Genomic DNA, 15124 nt, shown 5'->3' on the forward strand with positions numbered 1-15124 from the left:
CAGAGGAAATCTGTAGTAAAGACATAGAGGAACATAAAAGGTCAGGGAAATACGAGAGAAGCAAGTCAAGACCTCTAAAGGTAACCTTCCAGAGTGTAAACACCGTGGAGGAGATATTAAAAAATGCAAAGAATCTTATGGAAAAAGAGGAGTTCAAAAATGTATGGATGAAAATATGCCTTACACAAGAGGAACTGGAATTACTGAAAGAGAAGAGGGAGGAAACAAAAACAAAAAATGAGGGAAGATCAGTGGAGGAGAAGAATACATATTTTTTACAATGTAATAGGATTGCAGGTACGAAAGTGGTACATAAACAGGAGGGAATAAAAAGGAGGAAGGTAGTAGAACCAAGTCATGACAAGTGTATAAACGAGATGATTGAGTCGATGTACTCAAATGTGAATAGAATGGTATCTAAATTATTAGAGATGAATCATTATGTCAGAGAAAATGAACCACGTATAATATGCCTAACTGAAACAAAATTAACACCAAGGATATCAAATGACATCCTAAACTTAAAGGAATATAATATATGGAGAAGAGATAGGAACTTAAAAAAAGGAGGAGGAATTATAATAATAACAAAGAAAAATCTAAAAGTCAAAGAAATAGAACTAGATACACCCTCACAATTAGAACTGATTGCAGTAAAGATCAATACATCCGAAGGGAAAGTAATTGCAGCCAATTTGTACATGCCACCCAGATCAAACACATGGGATAGAGACGAATATGAGGACCTGGCAGAGAATACAATTCAGAGTTTAAGAGTATTACTACATAAAATGGAAGAGAAATCGGAAAAAATTATACTAACTGGAGATCTTAATACAAATATAAATTGGAATACTCTTGATATAATAAACCAAGAAAGCTGTTGGGACCAAAACCTCCTGGATCTCGTGCAACAGTTTTTCCTAACGCAACATGTAAGGGAAAGTACCAGAAAAAGAGGACTCGATGTACCTTCAATGCTAGATCTCATATTTACTAGGCAAGAAAACGATATTGATAATTTAATATATCACCCTCCATTCGGCAAAAGCGACTAAATTACAACTTCAGGATTGCATATGACATAGTTAACAGCAATGAAAGTTACAAAAAGAGCCTAAACTATAAAAAGGGAAACTATCATGACCTAAAGAAGTACTTCTTATATACTGATTGGGAAAAGGAGCTTAGAGGACAAGATTTTAATGCTATATATAACAAATTTTGTGAACTTTATGAAATAGGAGTCCAGAAGTACATCCCACATCACAAAGAAGCAGAAAAGAAAATAAAGAAATGGTTCAATACAGAATATAAAAAATCAAAAGAAAAAAAGAGATTTGTTGTGGAATAGATACAGAAGACACAATAGTGAAAGGGCATATAATAATTACAAACAGGCAAGAAACGATTATACAAGAATAAGGAGGGAAGCCCAAAAACAGTTTGAGGAGGATACCATAACTAAAATTAGTGATTACCGAAGCTATTTTACAACTACATCAGCAACAAAACCAACGTAAAAATTAAAATACAATCCATTACGGATGGGGGAATCACCTATACACAAGAGAAGGATATTTGTGAAGCACAAAACAAGAATTTCCAATCAGTTTTTACAGAGGAAAAACATTTTGAGAAGGATTATGTGGAACATGCATGCCCACACATACTAAAATATACAAACATCAGAAAAAGTAATACATGAGGAGCTAAGTAAATTAGACAAAGGAAAAGCAAATGGTCCTGATGAAAGTTCATGTTGGGTGCTGCGTGAATGTGCAAAGGAGTTAAGTAAACCATTATTTTTAATTTTCAAGAAATCCTTGAGTCAAGGTAAACTACCTGATATTTGGAAGAAAGCAAACATTGTTCCCTTATTCAAGAAAGGGAACAGACAAAATCCACTCAATTACCGACCAGTATCACTTACCAGTGTTGTAAGGAAGGTATTAGAAAAGCTTATAAGAAAAGCTTGGGTAAATCAGCTAGAAGTATACAATATGATAACAGAAAAACAGTTTGGTTTCAGAAAAGGAAGATCATGTGTTACTAATCTTTCAGCTACTATGACAGAGTAACAGACACATTACAGGAAAGAGAAGGATGAGTGGACAGTATCTGTTTAGATTTCAAGGAAGCATTTGACACAGTACCACACCAAAGATTTTTATGGAAACTGTACCATCAAGGAGGAATTCGAGGCAAACTGTATTGTTGGATGCAAGATTTTCTCATGAAATGAGAAATGAGAACAGTACTAAGGGGAAATTACTCATCATGGAAAGAAGTGACTAGTGGAGTACCACAGGGCTCAGTGCTGGCACCAATCATGTTTTTAGTGTTTATAAATGATATAGACAGTAACACTAGAAATGAAAGCTATCTAAATATGTTTGCAGATGATGCAAAAATACAAAGGAGAATTACTAACACAGACTCTTGTAAAGAGCTACAAGAAGAATTAAATAAACTTCATGAATGGAGTAATACATGGCAAATGGACTTCAATGTGAACAAGTGTCATGTAATCAAGTTTGGCAAAAGTAGAAAAAGACCTGATTGGGATTATACGTTAGGAAATAAAACCCTACACACATCAGAAAGAGAGAAAGACCTAGGTGTGATTATCAGTAATGGACTATCTCCGGCTGACCACATCAGTGAGAAGGTACGGAACATGTATACACTGCTTGCAAATATGAGAATAGCATTCACATACATAAAGGAAGACATGGTAAGAAAGATAATAACATCATTCATCAGACCAACCCTTGAGTATGCATCAGTAGTCTGGAGTCCTCATCTCAAAAAACACATAGACAAGATTGAAAAAGTTCAAAGGGCCGCTACAAGATGGGTACCAAGCTTAAGGGATCTAAGCTACGAAGAAAGACCAAATAAATTGAATCTACCAACAATGCAGGAGAGAAGGAAAAGAGGTGACATGATTATGCTATATAAATGCATATCAGGGAAGTGGAAAATAGACATAAATGATTACTTAACCTATGGGGAAGCATCAGCAAGAGGACACTGCAAAAAACAGCATAAAAAGAGAGGTGATAAAGACGTGAGGAAATTTAGTTTCCCAAATAGAGCAATTGATCAGTGGAATGCACTACCAAATGAAATAGTGTGTGCCAAAACAAATCACAAATTTAAGGATATGTACAATAAATATTGTTTAAGACACGGGACAGTACGAGCTTGACTCATTCCTGTAAAGATACAATTAGGTAAGAACACACACACAGTACAAAACTCCTCACCTCCCAACCGATCTGGTCCTGCAGGAAGATTGTCGCCACTGGAGTAGTACATATTTTTTTTATTTATCTGTTTACGTCTATTTATGTGAGTATATTTACATACACAGATATAATGTTATTTACCTCAACACAGTGAAAGGGAAAAAGTATAGCTCCATTTTCAGTTGCTAGCAACAGGTTTAGTGTTCATGTATGGTTTCTGAGAGGACTGAAAACAAAACAGAAGTAATTATACAAAATAATTGTTGGTATGAAACCAAAGAATGCATAGCTAGCAGGGAGGCGGAGGCTCAACCGGTAGAGAGGTGGCGTGCGGTCCTAACGGACCCAGGTTCAAATCCCGGCTGGGGCAGGGAACAGTTTGAGGATTTGAATTTCATTAAATCAGGCTTTACTGATCTACCAGAAGACCCGCCGACATGTCGTAAAAATACCCCCGCTAATATCAATACACCAGTCCTGTATGAGACAGCCCTAGCATGTATTCAATAAGGACGGTGGGCGTTAGCGCCGAAGTGGTGACATGTAGAGGTGTATGGTATGTAGGAGGACTGCTGGGCCTTGATAGCAGGCTGTGAAGCCTATGCACAGAGTCGGACACATAAAAAAAAAAAAAAAAAAAGCATAAAAGTGTTAGTGAGCTACGGGAAAATAACGTAAGTGAACGCTGCTGATGGCGGGTCAGCGCGCAGCAAAATACACTGTAGTTTTTTGCATTTTTCTCGAAAACCATGAGGCCTAGGATCACCATTCTTGACTGACAAATTGTACATAGGATGATGAAATCAAAACATAACGGTGCCGAGAAAAGTTCTTCGCAAAGGCTCCCCAAATAAAAAAGTTGTCTGTCGAAAATGGGTTTTACTCTTTCGCTTATTACTCGAAGACCATACCTCTTATCAAACTGTGGCCTGCCCATTCGAAAGCTAATAAAGTTCTCTTTCGATTGATGGTATAATGTGTTGAGATTGATTAGTAAACCGTCGACTTATGATGTTGGGAAGTGAAATCTATGATCCTGAATGTTTATTACGAGGGTCCTAACGTATGTATAGTTTTTTTTTTTTTTTGCTTATCGTGTAGAACAAACATCAACGAATAGGAATATGTCGATTTTGTGGCAAAATACATATGTTTGGGTGGTGAAAATAAGCCAAGAATACACATTTTTAGAGCACGCGGCAGCCGGGGAGGAGGGGAGAAAAGCCCATGCGTCATAACCCAGAAAACTTAAAAACTTATCCGCGCGAAAGAGGTTAACAGAAAAATTTTAAAGCATCTTTCCTATCACAACCTTCTTGCTGACTGTCAGTATGGGTTCTGTCAGGGACGCTCCACTGGCGATCTTCTCACCTGCCTTTCAGACTCCTGATCATCTTCGTTTCGGGACTATGGCAAAAGCTTTGCCATCGCACTTGACGTCTCAAAGGCTTTCGATCGAGTCTGGCTTAAATCTTTTATTTCCAAACTGCCCTCTTTCGGTTTCTATCCTTCTACCTGTGCCTTGATCTATAGCTTCCTTTCTGGTTGTTCTATAGCCACTGTTGTAGACGGCCATCACTCTTCTCCTAGATCTATCAACAGTGGGGTTCCTCAGGGCTCTGTGCTATCACCGACTCTCCTCCTGGTATTCATCAGTTACCTTCTAAGCTGTACATCTAGCCCTATCCACTCATACGCTGATGATTCCACTCTTCACCTTTCAATTCAGTTCCCGCAATGTCCATCTCAGCAGTGGCTTCATCAGACAAGGGATGAGGCTATGTCAAACCTAATGTCTGACTTTGCTCGTACCTCTGACTGGGGTAATAATAATCTTGTCGTTTTTATTGCATAAAAAAATCAGTTTTTACACTTATCAACCCAACAGAATCTTCCACAGGAGTACCCACTAATGTTTAATAATATCTAGCTCAATCCTGCATCATCCTTGAACATGACTGGAGGTTCACTCAGGACTTATCTTGGAAAGATCATATTGCATCTCTTGTAAAATCTGTGCCAAGCTGACACCGTACCCTCTTTACCCCTGCACGGTTGCTGATTTTATACACGGGTTTTATTCGCCCCTGTTTAGAGTACAACTCTCATGTGTGAGGAAGCTCCCCATATACAGCTCTTCTCAGTAGGGTGGAGTCAAAAGCCTTTCGTCTCATCAACTCTCCTTCTGTTACTGGCTCCCTCAACTTCTGTCTCTTCGCTGCACTGTTGCATCTTTATCTCTTTTCTATCGCTGCTTTAAAGATCACTGCTCCTCTGAACTGTCTGCTTGCATCCTTCCACCTTTTCGTCGGGCAACTAGCACCCGTCTAGCAACAAACTCTAGGCGGCTTCTCCCAGAGAAAGGGAGGTAACCGAGACAGAACGACACACTCCCAGAGTACTCATCCACACACACACATTTATTCGTATCTTAGCCCCAAGAGGAGAAGAGACAGATCCACACCGCACTACACCGCAGGAGGGTCAACTGCTCAGTGCAATCAGCAACATCCACAACAGGGCCCGACAACAGAGCTGGTATACCCCTGCCACATCATAATGGACCCATCCCCTTACCCACACCTGACCTGATCACCTGATCAGACCAAATGCGGGACAGTATCCCTTCAGGGCCACGTCACCATTTATTCGTTTACAATTTCTCTCCAGTCATTCATATTACGTGCAATCACACTTCCTTGTTCAACATATATTCCTCTCGCATCTAACGCTCCATTCACACTGTCCATCCATCCTATTTGTGGTCTTCCTTTCAGCCTTACACCTTTCACATCCAGTCTAATTATCTTTTTCACCAGTCGCTTTTCATCCATTCTCTCCATATTCCCAGACGATTGCAACACTCTCTGCTCAACTCCATTAGCCATCTCCTGCATAACTCCTGTTCTCCTTCGCATTTCATCATATTTCATTCGATCCATACGCGTCACTCCACACATACTCCTCAGACACCTCATCTCCATTACATTCAAACTCTTCCTCTCTGCTACACCCACATTCCATGTTTCAGCCCCATATAATGCAGTCGGTACCACAACACCCTCATACAGCATTCTTTTTGTCCTTTCCAAGTGAACGACATCTAAACTCTTTTCTCAATCCTCACACCACCTTTCCAACTTCATTCATTCAAAACTCCACTTCTACATCTATTCTTCCATCCAGAATAACATGTGACCCTAAATACTTAAAGCACTCTACCTCCTCAAGCAACTCACCTTTCAAAACTATATTCGTCCTCCTACCATCTACCAACCTCGAACACTTCATCACTTTAGTCTTATTCTTATTTACTCTCAATTTCCTCCTTTACACACCCTTCCAAACTCGTCTCCCAACCGTCTCAATCTCTCCAAATCAGCCACAAGTGCAGTAGATATAATAAACTCACACTGATTTATACAATTTTGTTCTATACAGCGATTACAGTAAAGTTGTTAGTAATTTGTCAGTAATGAACTCACTTTTATACATTTTTGTTTTATGCAGGGTTAAAAGTTGTTAAGAAAACATCTAACACATTTGGTTTAAACAGTGCTTGAAGTTATACGAATTTTGTTCACTTTCTGTCCATTATCCACCAGAAGCCTTCATTTGTGCAACCTCTAAATATTGTTCAAATCTAAAACATGTCTTGCCAGTAGGGAACAAGGGCAGCCTTATGGATATGCAAAAATCTAAAGTTTATTTATTTTTTTTTACCACCATAGAGCTTGAATCTTCTTACACGTGATTCTTACTATGCATCCCAGGACTCACATGGGAGGATAAATTCTCTCAGTCACAAATTATCCACCAGGCCAAGACTTCCAGCATAGAAATCATGTTGGCTAAAAACAGCTTAGACGGGTCGGACACGTGTTCTGCATGCCTGAGCACTGCCTTCCCTGCCAAGTTCTGTGTGGCCAACTCCCTACACCACTTTGCAGCACAGGGGGACAGAAGATGAGTTGTAAAGATCACATAAGGACAACCCTGAAGAAAGCCAAAATCATAACAATACATCTTGAAACTAATGCCTCTGACAGAGAACAATGATGAGCCCTCTGCAGCGACGGAATTGTTCATCTCAAAGAAACTCATAACCTGGCCAGAGAAGAGTGTAGACAATGGAGGCACAACCAGAACAGAGTTTTCCCAACGTACCTGGACCTGACATGACAACTATGTGGCAAAGTTTGTGGATCCAGAATTGTTTTGCACAGTCACACACTTTGGCACCGACGACTGAGAAACATACCATATTAGTGAGTGTAGCTGCCGTCGTCTTCTGTAGAAGGACAGATTTATGTACGTGTGTGTCTGGTGGAAACAAAATTGGAAAAAAATGTTTTGATGAACCTTGGCAGTAGAACTGGAGCTGGATCCCAGATGAGCCAGTTTAAATTCTATGTCTAGTGAAACTTTCGGAAAGGATTATTTGGCCTCCAGTAACTGTCCTCACTGGTGTTAGACACAGGACTCCATAGACAGAAGAATACGGTGAGGCATTTCTGTGGAGTTTCACGCATCTCTATACACACACACACACACACACACACACACACACACATGCACGCGCGCGCAGAGAGGTGGGGTTGCTCATCAACAGTGTGATGTCTATTACTTTATTCATGGTGTGAAAAGACAGATTTATTTAGCAGGTACGGGGATCGGCGGTACCTGTGATCAGGGTGGTGGTAGTGGTGGTAGTGGTAGCAGTGGTAGCTGTGATGGTGGTGGTAGCTATGAAGATGATGCTGGTGGTGGTTGTAGCTCTGATGATGATGGAGGTGGTGGGGGTGGGGGTGGTAAGTGTTCAGATACAGCTCTCATTTGGACAAGTGATTTGCTGCCGTATTAGGCCAAAAAACTCTTGCTCCAAAACAAAATGCTGTAAAGAAGCGTTTTTTCTTTTTTCCAAAAAGGTGTTGAGTGCCCCTGGAGGGTATATTTGTCCTGACCACGAGAGAGTACACACGGTAACTATGAAAAATCCCTCCATACCTTTAATGCTCACTTACTTTGTAAACTTGTGAGGGAAGAGTTGATTCAGGTAGTTGAGCACCAAGCCTCGACCAACGGTCCATGTGGCTACTCGAAGCGGCTGAGACTCTGGCTCACTGAACGGCACCGTATAGTACACACTGGCACTGTTTACAGTACGCAGTGAATATGTATGCTGTATATACTGGTTGTCCCCCAAAAATGTACCCACTCTTTGACTGCCCATTACTCATACAATTTTGTTTTTGTTTTTGTTTTTTTGTTTCAGGTGCAACTAACGTGAAATAATGGTAGACGTACGACTGACTTTTGAAGAAAGAAAGGTTGTCATAAAGTGCTACTGGAAGTACGAAAATGTCACAGAAGTGCAAAGACAATTTAGAAGACAATTTCACAGATAACCACCAACGCGATGCATCATTGCTCGCATCAGAGGTTAGTTTGAAGCAGATAGAACTGTACACGACGTGCATAAGCAACGTTCTGGAAGACCATTGAAATCCACCAGCCCCGCAAGAGAAGAACAACTGCTGGAGACCCTCCTCCTATCCCCACAGAAATCCATACGACAATCGGCTCGTGAGACAGGAATCCTAAAATCTAGTGTCTTTGCAGTTCCGTGACTTTTTCGTACATCCAGTAGCACTTTATATTTTTTCTTTATTCAGAAGTTAGTCGTACGTCTGCCATTATTTCACATAAGTTGCACCTGAAACAAAACAAAAAAATTGTATGAGTAATGGGGAGTCATAGAGTGAGTACATTGTTAGGGGACACACTGTATATATATATATATATATATATATATATATATATATACAGAGAGAGAGAGAGAGAGAGAGAGAGACGGAGATCAGTGGGTTTATAAAGTATAAAACGAAAGTTATATATATATATATATATATATATATATATATATATATATATATATATATATATATATATATATATATATATATATATATATATATATCCCATTGGAGACCAGTGTCAACAATATTGGACGGAACAGGGAATTTTCAAATCTTGATAAAGTAAGGAAACCCCAGGTAGGGACCTATGAGCTTCTCGACTATGAGCTGATAGGCGGAGGGCGGTACGCTTAGTACCCTCCCAGTGCAGTGCCTCGCCCAGCAGCTCTGGGATCCAATGGGTTAAAGACTGGCAAATCTATCAGTTTCTTTAACCCATTGGAGCCCAGTGTCCACAGTATTGGACAGAACTGGGAATTTTCAAATCTTGATAAAGTATGGAACCCCGAGGTAGGGACCTATGAGCTTCGCGACTATGAGCCGATCGGCAGAGGGCAGTACGCTTAGTACCCTCCCAGTGCAGTGCCTCGCCCAGCAGCTCTGGGATCCAATGGGATATATATATATATATATATATATATATATATATATATATATATATATATATATATATATATATATATATATATATACATACCTTTCAGCTTCATACGAGATCGGATATTCAGCTGTGTGTGTGTGTGTGTGTGTGTGTGTCAGTTGGTCTGTCTGTGTCTGTTAACAAAGTAACTCGGTTTCGATCCCACCTCTACCTAACTTGGGGGAAAATTTAAGTCAGCCCAATGGTTTATGTTGTTTTTTGAGAACAGTGGATTAAAGGACAATGTCCATTTAAGCAGTGTTTATGTAACTCAGACCAAATTTTATGGATGATTTAAGGGTAGAGCATCGATGAAGTTACTTGATTTTGAAAATAATCAGTTAAAGGTCAAGGTTGAATGTCAAAATCAAATTTATGACTGTGTAGCTTAAACAGTTCTGATTAGATTTGGATCATGCAATTAGGAAGGGTTGAGGGTTAGTCTAGGATGGCATTTTTAGAGTAACAGATCAATGATCAAGGACACGCGGTACACTCATCAGTTCTGAATATGTTTCCTCTAAAGCACGTGGAAAAATTTACCGTTAGACAAGGATGAATAAATTCGATTTTAAGAACAGTTGGTGGTAAGGTTATAGAGCGTTGCCAGTGTTCGGGCTGTTGAGCAATTGTTGATCATGGGTTTGGCACTCCCTGAGTGCTGCTTCTTGTTCTTTTGTAGTGTCATACAAGTCTTTCTGTTACATTAAGAGCGCAGGGGCCCAGAGCTAGGCTTTCCAGTGACTACATCCTTGTAAGGTAAGGGTGACCAGCTGCTTCCTCCCCTCATGACAATATATGAGCAATGACCCCCAGCCATCCCTCTGTTGTAGACCTATGTGCTACATCCGGTTAGGTCACCTTAACTCACTAGACCACAACTTCTTGCAAAGATGAAGAAGAAGAAGTAGAAGAAGCATTCACAGAGTGCAACACCCATGCCATACTCCAGTATTCATCAAAGGGCCAAGCATTTGACTTAGTCCTGTGGCCGTGACCTTCAGTTGTTTTAATTTTCAAAATAGTTCATCCTTATCCGACCTCAGTCATTCCACAGGATTTGATTCATTCCGATCAAACCTGAGGTGGCTTTATCCGTTTGATCTCTGCCTTTATAATCGAATGTTTTCATCCAAGACTGGCCCTCAAAACTGCCACCAAGTCTGGTCGAAATCGAATAAACAATCAGTTATTGGGCTGAACATTTGATCTTGCCCTGTGACATTAACTTTGATCACACACACACACACACACACACACACACACACACACACACACACACACACACACACACACACATATAAATTCTTTCTAAACCTGAAACGTTATAAAATCATCTTTGAATGTTGACAGATAATCCTTGCCTAACCTGAGCTGGTGTAAAGTCACCGCGGTGAATGAGCGATTAGTATCGCTGACTGTGTAGCTGCCAGCCCGATACCGTCATGGTTCAGATCATGATGTGGGCACCTGACTCACCCGACTCAGGTGTCCATTCACTCATTATGGGTTGAGAGGTTTAATTAGTGCATAGGGCAACACGTAATGAAGATAAATGAGTTAATGTGGATGATGCACAGCCTTGTATCCCAGGATATTGGGTGACTATCCGCCTCGCGGTGTCTGTCTAGACGATTATCTTGCCTTAACCTCAACTCAACCAGTTTGGTGTATATTGGGCCAAGGCTCTTAAAGCTGACTTTGACATGACCTTGTTTTTTTTTTGCAAAAAAAACAACAACAGTTAGTTGCTTGTATGACTCTCGACTCTTCTACCTAGTCTGGTCCATACTGTCAAAACTGTCTGGATTATATTTTGCACAGAAAGACGGACTAAAAAATACACACACACACAGACACACACACACACACACACACACACACACACACACACACACACACACACACACACACACACACACACACACACACACACACACACACACACACACACACACACACACACACACACACACACACACACACACACACACAATGCCCGTGCTGCGTCCGGAATGTAGATACAATAATGGGACAGACACATGAAGAAGAGCTGATGTTTCCAATCTCTACCCTCCCACCCCCATTTAGATGCACCAATGTTGTCGTAGTACCGTAACATTCGCACATTTTGTGAATTTTCTTATAACATTGGTGCAGCAAGTACTAAAAAGCATGATAGTCAATGCAATATGTACGAAATAATAATACCTAGAAAATAAAAGCTTATTAATCATTTAACTGCCAGAGGCCTCTCATTCAGAGAATCAGACAATCTATCAATCTATTGCCAGACGCCTTAATCCCTTATACGGGGTGGCCACAAACAAACAGCCTCCTTGTCTCCTGTCCCCTGCTCTTTCACTGCCCTGCTCCCAGCTCACACACACCCTTTCTCATATACCGGTACCTCTCCAATCCATCTCTCCATCTTATCCCTGGTCTCCCTTTCCCTTTCCCCCCGTCCACCTCACTCACATACGCTCTCCTCGCCAGTCTCTCACTCTCCATCCTCTCCACATGGCCCACCTCAGTGTGTTTCTCCTAACTCTTCCTACGACATCCACATCCACACCACAATGCTCCTCCAAATCCTCATCTATGTCAGTCTATTTCTCCATGTGACTCCACATGCTTCTCTCAAATAACTCATTTCCACTGCTCTCACTCTTGACTTGTGTCCCTCCAACAAGGTCCAAGCTTCACTTCCATACGTTTGAGTTGATATTACAGTACTGTCATGCAGTAATTTTTTCACTTTTAATGCTCACTTACCTGTTTCTTATCACCGCTTTCAAAGAACCAGCAACCTTTCTTCCTTGTTGTACTCTCTCAAACACTTCACCCTCGAAACTTCCATCCTTACTCATCATACTACCCAAGTACTTAAACTCACTCACATTTTCCATTTCCTCATCATCCAACCTCATTGTACATTCAGTGACTTCATTTCTGTCGAAGAGCATAACTTTACTCTTCCCTACATTCATCTTTAGATTTCATTTAGTACACCCTCCCTTGCTTATTCACTAAGCCTTGCAGATCACCTTTGTCTTCACGTAACAACACAGCATCATCTGCAAACAACATTACAGGGAGTTTCCAAACACTACCCTCTCTCATTGGGGCCGCTCCAACATCCACTGCCCTACCTTGTATCTCTCTTATAACCTCATCGATATGCAGATTGAACAACCATGAACACATGACACTTCCCTGTTTCAGTCAAACCTTCAAACAGAAAAACTCACTCAGTTCACTATCCACACACATTGCAGCCTTAGCACCCTCATACATTCTCTTCACGGCATTCAGCAAGTTACCATTTACTCCATATATTCTTATTCTAATAATTTCCACATCTCTTGTCTATCCACCCTGTCTATATATGCTTTCTGCAAATCCGTGAAGGCCGCAACAACTTCTTTCTCTAGAAAATTTCCCATTAAAAACCTAGGAATAAATATCTGATCTACACATGCTTCCCTTCCTAAAACCTCCATGTTCTCCAACTAATTCATTTGTTATTTCCCGAACTTTGTCAATAAGTATCCTACCATACTTTTCCTATTACACTAAGAAGACAGATGACCCTATGACTACCACACACTTCTTTTTCCCCTTTTACTTTGTATAGGGGAATAATTGCACCTGACTTCCAATCCTCAGGGACTTTACCTTCCTCCCAAGCCAATCTGCACATCTTCCACAGCCATTCTACTACTATCTCTCCCCCATGCTTCAGCATTTCACCACACAGTCCATCAATTCCTGGGGCTTTCCCCATTTTGACTTTCTTCATTGTTTCGAAAACTTCCATCCAACTGATTTCTTCCTCTCTTCTCCCTTCCCTCCTCCCAGCCATTCCGCAGCCACTTATAGTCGCGTTACTTTCATTCTATATGTTCAACAATATCTGGAATAAAATGTATAACTCGTGAGTTTATTAACGGATTTAGTATAAAGTAATAAATAAAGACTAGGATTTTAAGTGCCTTGAATCAAACGTTAGTGGATGTGTTGCCCATTTCACTTGGCAGTCTGTAGTTGTCCAGTTGGTGTGTTTTATTTTCCTGTCTCTGGATCGTACAGTACACTCCCCATTTTTTAAGTGAGAAACTGGATGACGATGATATTGATCAGGTTGATGATGAGCAAGTTGACTAACTATAGCCAGACGACTTAATCCCGATGGGGTTGTCAAGTGGAGGGAATGTAAGAAAATGTTCTGGAAAGATGTAGAGAGAGTCAGACAGGGTGGCAAAGAAGTTAGTAGGGGACTGAAAGATAAAAATAGTAGATTACTTGTTGAGAAAGGAGAAAAAGTGAGCAGCTGGATAGAACACTTTAATGAACTGTTGAACACAGAAAATGAAAATAATGCGAGTAAAAGTGACTGGGGAATGGCTGGGAGAAGGATGGAGGTGAGAAGACATGAAGAAATCAGTAGGGTGGAAGTTGTGGAAGCACTGAAGAAAGTCAAAATGGGGAAAGCCCCAGGAATTGAAGGAGTGTGTGGTGAAATGCTGAAGCATGGGGGAAAGAATGTAGTAGAATGGATGTGGAAGACGTGCAGATTGGCCTGGGAGGAAGGTAAAGTCCCGGATGATTGGAAGTCAGGTATAATTATTCCCTTGTACAAAGGGAAAGGGGAAAAAGAAGTGTGTGGTTATCAAAGGGACATTTGTCTTCTTAGTGTAACAGGAAAAGTATACGGTAGTGTACTTATTGACAGAGTTAAGGAAATAACAGAGCAATTAGTTGGAGAAGAACGGGGAGGCTTTAGGCAGGGAAGAGGTTGTGTAGATCAGATATTCATTCTTAGGTCTTTAGTGGAAAAGTGTCTAGAGAAGGGAAAGAAGTCGTATGTAGCCTTCATGGATTTGGAGAAAGCATATGACAGGGTGGATAGACACGGATTGTGGAAAGTATTAAGAATACATGGAGCAGATGGGAAGTTGTTGACTGCTGTGAAGAGTATGTATGAGGGTGCTAAGTCTGCAGTGCGTGTGGATAGTGAACTTAGTGACTTTTTCTACTTGAAGGTTGGGTTGAAACTGAGATGCGTCATGTCTCCATGGTTGTTCAATCTGTATATGGATGGGCTTATAAAAGAGATACAAGGTAGGGCAATTGATGTTGGAGTGGCCCTAATGAGAGAGGGCAGTGTTTGGAAACTCCCTGTACTATTGTTTGCAGATGATACTGTGTTGTTAAGTGAGGACGAAGGGGAGCTGCAAGGCTTGGTAGATGAGTTTGGGAGTGTGTGTAAGAAACGGAATTTAAAGATGAATGTAGGGAAGAGTAAAGTTATGGTCTTCGAGAGAAGTGAAGTCACTGAATGTACAGTGAGGCTGGATGATGAGGAAATGGAAAATGTGAGTACGTTTAAGTACTTGGGTAGTGTGATGAGTAAGGATGGTAGTTTGGAGGGTGAAGTGCTTGAAAGGGTACAACAAGGAAGAAAGGCT

The 15124-nt window shown here is 40.7% G+C and overlaps 1 protein-coding gene across 1 annotated transcript in view; it reads right to left on the minus strand.

The window, feature by feature from the left end:
* Positions 1 to 15124, minus strand: part of LOC145407276 (glutamate receptor 2-like) — a 551600-nt gene that overhangs the window by 535260 nt on the left and 1216 nt on the right. The window contains exon 2 of the mRNA XM_080278314.1: positions 8279 to 8407. Within this exon, the coding sequence (XP_080134440.1) occupies positions 8279 to 8407 (129 nt within the window). The remainder of the gene's footprint in view (positions 1 to 8278; positions 8408 to 15124) is intronic.

Source organism: Coenobita brevimanus, chromosome 8 (genome assembly GCF_032717465.1).
Source record: "Coenobita brevimanus isolate Jiangsu-jjx chromosome 8, ASM3271746v2, whole genome shotgun sequence".
In the NCBI taxonomy this organism is placed as follows: domain Eukaryota; kingdom Metazoa; phylum Arthropoda; class Malacostraca; order Decapoda; family Coenobitidae; genus Coenobita; species Coenobita brevimanus.